Source organism: Amphiura filiformis, chromosome 1 (genome assembly GCF_039555335.1).
Source record: "Amphiura filiformis chromosome 1, Afil_fr2py, whole genome shotgun sequence".
Taxonomy (NCBI): domain Eukaryota; kingdom Metazoa; phylum Echinodermata; class Ophiuroidea; order Amphilepidida; family Amphiuridae; genus Amphiura; species Amphiura filiformis.
This window is the reverse complement of record NC_092628.1, coordinates 63,139,146-63,150,231: the sequence shown is the minus strand read 5'-3', so window position 1 is coordinate 63,150,231 and position 11,086 is coordinate 63,139,146. Positions and strand designations below refer to the sequence as shown.

At 34.4% G+C, this 11,086-nt stretch overlaps 1 protein-coding gene across 11 annotated transcripts in view; it reads left to right on the top strand.

Moving 5' to 3' along the window:
* The first annotated feature begins 4,446 nt into the window (after window positions 1–4,446).
* Window positions 4,447–11,086, top strand: part of LOC140150618 (neogenin-like) — a 175,466-nt gene continuing 168,826 nt past the window's right edge. For all 11 annotated transcript variants that reach the window (XM_072172690.1, XM_072172713.1, XM_072172751.1 and 8 more), the window contains exon 1: window positions 4,447–4,819. In XM_072172690.1, coding sequence (XP_072028791.1) covers window positions 4,669–4,819 — 151 coding nt within the window. In that variant the 5' untranslated portion in view covers window positions 4,447–4,668. The remainder of the gene's footprint in view (window positions 4,820–11,086) is intronic.

Sequence of the window (11,086 nt, the reverse complement as noted above, 5' to 3'; positions counted from 1 at the left end):
AGCACAACCCTAAGTAACTGTATTTAATATTATGACATTGGTGAACCTTATTTCATATTCAACATACAGCAAACTTTATTTTTGACATAGCTAACCTTCAACGTAGTAGGCAGCTTGAGTCACCCTATGGGAGGGGGAGGCCTACCAGGGGGGGCACCAGGCCTGATGGGGCCGCAAGACATTTTTTGGTAATTTTCCTATAGGATCAGTATGGGATTTATCAGGTAGGGGCACATGTCTCCCCCCCCCCCACACACACACACCTCCAATCCACCCATGCCCCTATGATGCTACATGATTTCACTGTAGGTTTCTTTTGTAATATCAAACAAGTCTAATTTCTTTCCAATAATTTTAATTCCATTCAAACATTGATGTCCGCAACTTCCAAAGTTGAAAATTAAGGCTTCACATAAAATACTGTATTCATAATACTATAGTTCAATTAGAAGTCAACATACTTTTGCTACCTTGTTTCATTCATAACAAAATATCTGCAATTAAATGAGCATTATGAGGATCAACTTTTATCTCATTATTGATATAATAGCCAGGCAACATGTGTTTATGTGTTTTTGCCAAACCATGTGTGAGCAGCTAGGGAACAGCCGGTTTTAAAGAGAGACTGACCAGATAGGAGATGGCTAGTTCATCAACATTATAGAGCCGGTATATAAGCTTATTAATTAGGAAACTAATATAAATGCTCACAAACAAACAAAATTGACAAGCACTCTTATCCTGTATTTAGAAATAACAAAGACCCATAAAATAGGCATAACCTGGTCATCATATTCAGACCTGAAACTTTTCCTCTTTTCAGCTGATTTCCTCTTTTTGTATTCCTGAAATTTATGTGTTTTCTTTTATTTTCAGCCCATTCAGCCATTTTACCCCAATTTTACGCTGTTTTTTTCAGCGTTTTTTGAGCATTTTCAGCTGATTTCCTTTTTTTTATTAAGACCCTGTTTCAGGTCTGCATATTACAGGGTGTGAGAATTCCTCTTTTCAGCTGATTTCCTCACTTTTTGTTGCCAACATTTTCATGTTTTCTTTTATTTTCAGCCTATATTTGGTGTTTTACCCTGATTTTACGCTGTTTTTCAGCGTTTTTAGTAATTCTCCTCGTTTTTGGTCTGTGACCTCTCACACCAATGATATTAATATTACACATTTAGATATGTTGTCATATATCTCTGAGAATTTACCATTTGTCTCATTCTTGCACATGTTGATCAACAATTATTTTATACAAATCAACCAGTATAGCATTTTAAAATAAAATTGACAAAGCGGTAAATATTTGATCCTTCTTAGCATAATCTACATACCTTGACGTGGTACCTACCTGTACATTAAGGATGATGGATGAGAGTGATAGAGAAGATGAGGATGTATTGGTATACACCGGTGTGTGTGATTCATAGCAACATAACATTACAGGTAAGGTAAGCTCAATTATATACATGATTGATGGTCAATGGTAAGCTGACAGGATGCGTCATTACACCACAAAATCTTGCATTTTGAATTGGGTTATCCTAACTTATCATATAATAATAAAAACAGAATACTTGCATTTTTCACACTTACGTCACTTTTTTAAGACATCATGAGTTTCTTAAGGGTAGACTAGGTATTATTGGTCGAACAGCCAAAAAATAGAATTTCATTATCTGAATCAATATATTATTGAAAAATAACGCTTTAATGTTTTGCAAAAGTTAATTCTACAAATCATATACTTTGAAAATTTGCTTGATTTATTGTTGTTAATGAGTTACATATAAAAGTGTTGTTGTTTCAGCCCTCTTTACAACATAACTGAGGAACCACAGGACCTACAACAGTATATCTGTGATATTTTAATTCTTCGACACACTCGCTATGAAAGAATGCAATTTTTGCCAAAACTCACTACCATTCGCAAGATGCTGTGAACTACCATATCGCAACAGTTTAAAATAGTTGCTAACCTTAATTTGCTAAAATTGTATAGACATTCTAAGAGTGCAGCAAAGTGTGACATTTGCAGAGGTATTTAGCAGGCTGAATTGGGCTATTCCTGTTGAAATCCACACCCCCTATGGAAGACATGACCTTAATCTTCCACACGGGGTGTGAATTTCAAATGGGGTTACTTGAAACTTGAATTGGTGACTCCATTTGAAATTCTCACTCCTTGTGTGGGGATTAAGGTCATGTCTTCCATAGGGGGTGAAGGAATTTCAAATGGAATGGCACATTATCTGAACTATCCCTTTAAACCCAACAAAAGTGCATTAAAAGGTCACTACAGGGTTATTAAAAATTGAAAAAGTCCTCGCAAAAAAAATAGCAAGAATAACTTATGCTTACAAATGACACTGAAAAATCAACTAATTTTGCAAACTGTGGAGAGGCTCCAATTAATCAATTAAATTATTATATTGATTAACAATTCAATTAATTTTAAGTTAAAGAGCGTATTTAATGATAAAACAGCAAAGTTTATGAATAGTATTCATAAAAGTCCCTTTTAGTTCAACCAAATCTAACAAACAAATCTGTCATGTGAAATTAAAAGACACTTGAAATATCTTTTTGTTTTACCAAGTGATGCTACAAATTTTATTATTTTTACACTGAAAGCTTTGCCATCCCATTGGAATGTAATACAACCAAAACGAATCATCTCCGACCATATTCTCTTACAGAAATATAATACAAATACGAGAGAGCACCACTATTCCCAACAGCGTATACAGTGTGTTTTTTGATGTGTTAACCGGAGGGGAAAAATTCAGGCCAATCCAAAATCTTGGGAACAGTTTTTGTGTCAATCAGGGATTACAAAATTTTGCCTGGGTACTTACTTTTTTAAAGAGATAAATTTGAAATTATTAAATAAAATATTCATGTGCTGTCTAAAATTTTATGGATGGATCTAATAAATGTTGGATTATTTCTTGGAAAATATCTCAAGGGTTTGGACACTGCTCATAAAATTTGATAAAAAATAGGAAGAAAATTGGCAATTATATATAAATAAATAGACCAAAATAGATTTTGACAGCAACTGTATAATAAATATAGGCACTTGGGGTATTGTTATGAATGAAAGTGTCCCACAGTGTTGTAAATATTACATTGTCTTCAAATTTCTCATTTGAAGCTAGTTGAGAAAAGGAATAGTTCGATGGATTATATATAAGAGAATACATAAATAATGATTTTTGTTTAATACTTTTTAACTTATTGTTTTGCAAAAGGAAAAAATGTTGCTTAATTTTTCCTTAGATTTGTTACATTATACTTTCTCCCAAAAATAATAGGCATTATTAATAGTAGCATCATCATTTATGGGGAAAATATAATTCAAATGTACAAATTAATATTATGCAAATTTGTATGTCACTAATATGCAAATTTATTCTAAAGACAGCTTGTCACAAAGTTTGCATAAATTTTAATAACATGGTGTAGTTAATTAACAAAATGTTTTACTGCAATAATATGTTAGGGCAGAAATTTCCCTGTAACTTAAAAATTATTGTATGAAAAACAAATTTTGCCCTAAAAAATAAATGTATACATGAAAAGATAATAATAAAACCAAGTCAAAGAAAATATAATGCAATCTACATCTCTTTTGGCTCAGGGACATTTTCTGGACAAAATTCAAAAAGCAGTAAAGAAAGAAAATAAAGTGAACAAAGAAATAAATAAGAAATGACCGTTTCACAATTTATGATTAAACCAATCAAACAATTAGATTGAAAACAAGATTAATATCAAAAGCAATTCCATTCAATAGTTTGATTTGATAGAAACAACTTTTCAAAATGAATGGTTATAATTTAAAAAAATGGTAATAAAAATACCAAATTGGCATAGCTCCCAAACCCCAACCAAACTCAATAAATTATTTTGATTCGTTCCTCAAGCATGAACTTATTGCTACTGACAATGAACTTGAGGAAACATTGTTTGATTAAAAGTGATTGGATATTGTTACTCTTCTATTATGCTAATTTATTAAATTTCTTGCCAATACAAAAGAAAAGTGACCTTACAACATTAGTGAGGGCACTGTGCTTTACTAATGCAGACTTCAGGGTCTGGCAGACTTATTCGCCTCAATGCCTTGCACTGGGTGTATGCAAAAATTGCTGTTGACAGTCAGGCAGATCCTTGGAAGAAATTTGTTACTAAACACATTACAAAGAGTGGAAAAGGACAAATGAATATGACTTTTACCAAATTAAAGTTAAATTACATTATTTTTACTGTATTGATTATCATTTAAAAAATCCTCTATTTTTACTCGGTGTATCATCTAACTATTTTTAGATGCAGGCCTGCACTGCCCTGCTGTATCAGTTGGTAATTTGACGCCCTCTAGTTAGACTACGGACAAGTTGTAATGCATTTTCTGTCAAGCTCCAACACACATTGTACTGTACACACAGCACATGCAGCCGATTGACAACACACAGAACCAAACCGCTCTGCTGATGAATCTACGGCCGTGTTGTGGATATATGGATTTCAATAATCCGGATATTACTAGGAATTTACCTCATCTCATCTGCATGGATTGTTTATAAAATTTACTGTAGGACAAATACTAACCCTGTGGATTCATGTAGCCTGTATATAGGCAAATTGCTGAAAACGGACGCAAATATGGCTCGGATTTACGATAGTAGGAATATACGATGGGGGCCGAATCAGCTGGCGTCTCTGACTCTGTTGATGCTGAACAATGCCAAATTTCTTCCAGGATTCTTGTTATTTTCTTTGGTTTTGATCAACTTTCCAACCGCCTCGGCGCAAGGTAAGGATGTTTACTATATACACATATAGCCTCCAGTTTGGATGATATATTATTAAGTTCATGAAATTATAATTTGGAAAGTCTCTTTGGATCAAAACCCGGTACCCGTGCATAATGATTTCCCGTGGCCGTGTTTCATATTCAAGGACCTCGGCGCTGAGAAAATACTGAGAGTGAATTGCGGTCTCACTGGTCGCCCCACTGCGGCGACGGCGATTTCAGATGGCGAAATATATAGCATAGCAGCCGGTTGGCATAGAAGATGAACTGTGATCTTGCTATGTGTGGAGAATGTATTTTAGGGCCATACACTTTGCCCTGTATCTTGTAGTGTAGTGTAGTGTTGTTAATACAGATAATTCTAATAGTTTTGTTTACATTTCACACTTATGGATGATAGGAATATAGGCAAGGAAGATAATATTTATCTCAAGATGTGTGGGATAGACCAGGTGGTAGGCTGGTATAAAATGTTGTATTACCAATTACCAGTAGGCCTACTACAAATGTATGATGCAAACATGTCTACAAGAAATTTAGCCAAAATGGAAATTTCATTGGCCTAAACAAAAGGGCCTAAAATATTGATAATTTTGAATAATATGTGTCAGAGTTCACTAATAAAATGTATACAGGCCTGATCACAAATTGGCCCATATAAATTATTTTACCATAATAATAGTACCGGGGGGGGCTAGTCCACTTATTCAAGATCTCCCCCATGATATGGTTGCAGGCCTGATCACAAATTGGCCCATGTAAATTATTTTACCATAATTTATTAGTATAGTACCATGTGAAGGCCTACATATCACAAGTCTTGTTTTAAAAGTTGGTGTCAAATGGCAGTAGTAGCCACCAAATACAAAAAAAAATTAACCCCTCCCTTCTCCCTCTCAAAAAAGGTGATAAAATGATGATGATGCGAGGTCAGGAAATGGGGAGTAGTCAGTAGACTTTTTTTTTAATACTTTTTTGGATGCTCAACTTTATACCGTACTCAACTTTATACTTTTAATACTTGATACTCAACAATAATAATACTATAGTCAAAACATTTGACCATGATGATTTTACTAGTATTATTGGAAGGGTATGAGTGTAGACCACATACATTACATGATTGGCAATTGTTAATATTATCATTATTATTAAAAATTGGTTGTCATCATTTTCCATCAATAGACTGTCATATCTGCACCAAATTCAATTGTAATAGATTAATGATTTAAGCATTTCAAAATTTTGGTCATTTCAAGAGGATCCAATGTTGCATTTGGAGAAGCAGGCATTTCCTTAAACACTGAAGTGAAATAGATGAACACCATTCGTTTTGATACAGCCTGTATAAGACGTAGATAATGATAATTTCATCCAGTTATTGAAAAATAAAGAGCCTCATTTAAAAGCTGTTCAGTATCCATTTCAGGAATTACCCTTTTTAATTTAACATAAGCTTAGAATTTATACAGTGGTTGTCTGAGTGCTAATATTTTTTGTTGGGACAACCCATACATTTGTGACAGTATGCAATGCCACACTGATACAGCCCATCCATAGGTACGGTACTATGTTCCATTCTGATATGCAATATCACAGACCGTAGGAGAGGTAATATTCAAGGAAGCAGTGAGCTTGGAGTGGCCTAGCAAACGACCCTCAAGGAACTAGCTTTGTTTGGATGCGGTAATATAAGGGTCAATAAGAACACAGCTATATAAGGGGCTCCCCCATGGCTTCGTTTCTAATTAGTCCGTCCTGATATCAGGTGTCGGAATCGAGACACCCCGTCACCTATGTCTGACCCACAGAAAGCGTTTCTTCATATTTTTCTTTTGTAAATATATGGATCTCGGGGATCGTTACAGTGGTACGTTTAATTTGACAAATTACATCGTAGTCACGTACCTCATCCTTGGGAGATAATTATCTTGTTTTGGTACTTGTTTTTCAATTATATTATGAAATAAATGAGTTGATTTAACCTTAAAATAAGAGCAGGAAATTAAGACTACTGTGAATTATAAGACTTGAGTCTGTGACGTGGAGTGTGAATAATTAAGAGTTGAGGACATACTCAATTAATTGGTATTTGTTCAAAAAGAGAGCTACCGTATGTATAGATCTGTCTCTCTGGATATTAATAATTTCATGTTAAAAGAGCGATTTAATATGTAGGGCAGATCAGCGTAATATACATTTTGTTTAAATACAAGCCCTTTCTATCAGAATATGTAATGTAGTCATATTAATAATTTATCTATTGATTCATTGAATGTATATTAAGATTTCAATTCTGATATTAGACAAGCATGAACAACATATAATTGAAAAACCCTAAATTGCCCTTAATCAATCAAACAGTATTGTACTATCATGAAATGAAACAGACCTTTTTGAAAATGGCAGACTATGTATTTTGTGTTACTGAGTGAAATTGACAAATCAGCCATTGATTGGAAAATATGTAGGAAATAACAGGGAGGGGTGGCAACACACACTATCTCTTTTTTTTAAGCAATCATCAAGAAATCAAGAATTTAACCAACTTACAACTTGTGTCAAATTAAATAGAAAAAATATTCAGTTTTAAGCTGCCATGAGACTACCCTGATCAAACCTACCCAGGGAAGTGCCACTACTTTAGAGTGAGAGTCCCGGGGGTCACTCCCATTGTGACCTGTACACCATCCATAATCAACTTTTGAAAAGCACCCTAAACAAGGATTTAACCCTTGGCTAAAACGACACCCTTAACAGGGATTTCATTCCTAACATCAAATTTCATACTCTAAATTTCATTTCCGCGGATTTAGAAATTGCAATTTTGCTACCCTTTTTTCCAATTTTTCATGTTTTTGATGTACCCTAAACGCGATATGCGCGTATCGTGCCTACCCACGAAAAACGACCCTTTTTACGCATTTTCATTATCGCGGATGGTGTACAGGCCACAATGGGGTGACCCCCGGGTGAGAGTAGATCCAGTGGCAGTGCTGGGGATGACTGTCCAGTTTCGCCAACTTAAAATAAAAACAAAATTACGATTTTGCTCAAAATTTGTTGATCCCCCCTGAAATTCACTTCCCCCATGCCCCTTCGAAAAAAAATATTCCTGGCACCACAACTGAGTAGACTTTCACTTGCCTGTACAAAGAGATAACCACAAGATATACACAATGTCATTCAGTAAATACACTAGTAGTAGTGCCCTTGCCATTAGGCCTTCATTACTCCAATTTCAAACCATCCATTTGGCATTGATACTATTATAATGATAGACAGATCTAAGACAGACTGACATCAGTTGTCAATATCAAGCCCTTGACATCTGATATATAATGGCAATGTCATTGACTGGCTCATTGCACTGCCAACCAGCATTTAGAAACCAAGACATTTGTAACCTTTTCCACATTTGGTTGACTTTGTGATTTGATTCAGTTTTGATTGGTGATGTGGCCTTTCAGCCCGGCCTTTCAGTAAAAGTTGGTCAAAGGATTTGCATGGGGGATGATGATGATGATGGTATATCAGCATACTAATACTATGAGGATACGAACCAAATGGTCTCACTCCCAAAAGCAAAGTTCAAAACCAACAACACTACCAGCTCAAACTTTGACCTCAAGTTGGGGAATGTGAGGTTTTATACCCAACACAACAGTTTTTGCATAGGCTATTGAGATTTAAAGAAATGTGTATTGGCAGATGAGCATGGACTGTGTTACTGTGATGATGTATATACATGTATAGTCACCTACATTCCTACAAGGGACAAGGTATCTACAGTATTTACTGGCGTGTCCAGGATCTGTTGGGGGGGGGGTTCAAATTCACTGAACAACCAATACCCATCATACCCAACAATACACATCAAATGGTGGACAACATTTGAAATTTAATTTTTTTCCCATTTGACAAGCACACTGCATTTTGTGTACATATGCATTGGGTTATAGGTAATTTACTCATGGTATTGAACTCACAAGAAGTTAAAGAACTCCGTGGCTATTTTTGAAGGCAGATTGATTCTTGATGATGTGGAGACAGTCGACAGCGGAATCAGATAAATTACCAAATGTTCTGTTGATTTGTTGATTTGTCCTGATGGATATAGTTTTGTGTCATAGCATGAACACTAAACATAGGACATAGGTTTCAGAACCAGGCAACTAAGTTCAGTCATAGACTAATAAAGTACAGTAAATGGTTCAGTGATCTACTTTAAAAAAAAAAACAAATGAATAGTAATATGTTTATCATATCATAATTTTTCTTTATTTGTAATCAAAATAAATAGAATCTAGGTTAACTATTGCCATATATATTGATATAAGTAGGCTATACATTCATGAACATGATGGCATGACCCACTGTATGAAGTTCAACATGCCATTTGTACATACAGTATAGAAACATGACCCATTGCAAGAATGGTTTTGTAATGAATTCTGCTTTGCTTGCCCTCAGTCAAGTCACATTTCATACTTGACTTATTTTACCAAGCCAGTACTGTTTGAGGGCTTTGTTTTGCTTGGTACTGTGATACCAACCTGAGCATGGCCAAACAAAATTATACCTTTGTCTTCATTACCAGAGTATTAATACAAACAAATCAGTAGACTAAGTAAAAATAGATATGTGTAGTGTTGCTGGACGTACTGCAACTACAATTTGTATTCACCATTATTTTAGTTGTTATAATAAAGGTTTCAAATAAGTTACAAATCTGTGTTAATTATGTTAGAATAAACAAATGCGAGGACAAGTGAAAAAAAAAAGAAGAAGAAGAAATGACATCTGATGCTAATTTTATGCCTTTTTAGAATTTTTTGAATTTTTTATCTGCACTTGAATCTGAGTTCCATCTAAACAACCATCAATATGACAGAAATGGCACAACTTGAAATTGCAAATTATGACATTTCACAGTTGCCCATAACATGTAAAGAAACTAGCACACAGTTGAACTCATATCTATTTCCATTTCCCAAACCCAAGCTTTCATTCCTTTAAAAAAGGTCAGAAGCTTTTAATGGTTGAACACTGTGAACTGAAAAGTATAGCCAAAGGGCTCAGGAAGTTATGAAAGAAGAAAAATAAAACATTGAAATTCACCTTTACCATGTTTACCCCTCTAGAGTGGTGTTGCATTGCTTTTATGTAGACAGTATCCTGGTGTAGAGTTTGCTTGCCCAGTGGAAACGAGAGAGATTTGAAGCTTGAAGATAGTGGAAATAATTATGGAGTTGTCCTGAACTTTAAAGTAACGTTAAACCGTAGAGTGTTGCTATCAAATTGGCAAGAATAAGCAGCAGAACTGTGTTCTGAATTAATTTACACTAAAGTCTATAGTTCCATGATTTAAACAATGTGATGTGATTCTACAGTCTGGATGTATCAAAATGATTGTTCCCCATCCATTTCTTTTTTGGTGTTTTTCAAAAATGCACCATTTGATCCACAGATGACCAGACTTTTTATACTTTATCTAAAAGTCTCATAATTTCAAAAACACCAAAAGCAGACAGAGAACAGATGGAGAACAATTATTTTGATACAACCTGTAGAAGTCTGAGAGATGTTTCTGAAAACTGCATTGAAGAAGTCATATTTTTGTTTGAGGTTGATAAAATCATAGATCCTGGAGACAGGTAATGCCAAACCTAATACATGTAGCTGTAAATGAAGAGAAAAAGAAAATCCAGCATTTTCATTTTAACACAACACCTGCATTTTAACAGGCATTCCAAATCTCAATGTATGATATTAAAGATACATGAGAAATTACAGTATACATGCATGTATATCAAATTCTTTCCTTGTAATTTTCAATAACTTCTATTCAATTTTCAAGGAAAATGCCACATTTAAAGAGCCATGTTAATCCAACAAATTGAGAAAACAGGTCATTTAGTATACAAACTGTGAAGAGTTATCTAAAATTCCAAGGCTGGTGAAATCCAATCAGCACTGATAAAGTGGACATTTTACAAATGTATGATTATGTCAATTTTGTGTTTTCCAGCAAATATATATATCCCAAGTTAGACCAAATCAAAGTATATTCTTGTGTTTTTCTTTAAATGTCATGAATTTAAGATCCAACCAACAGATTTTTGTTCTCACATGAAACTTAATTCCACAAAAAATGAATTTGTTATAGCAGCAGTCATGCAACTCAAGTATTTGATATGACCTTACCCAAAGTTATACAGTGAATTTCTCTACTGAACTGTAGCGTTAACAATTTTGAGGGGTTTT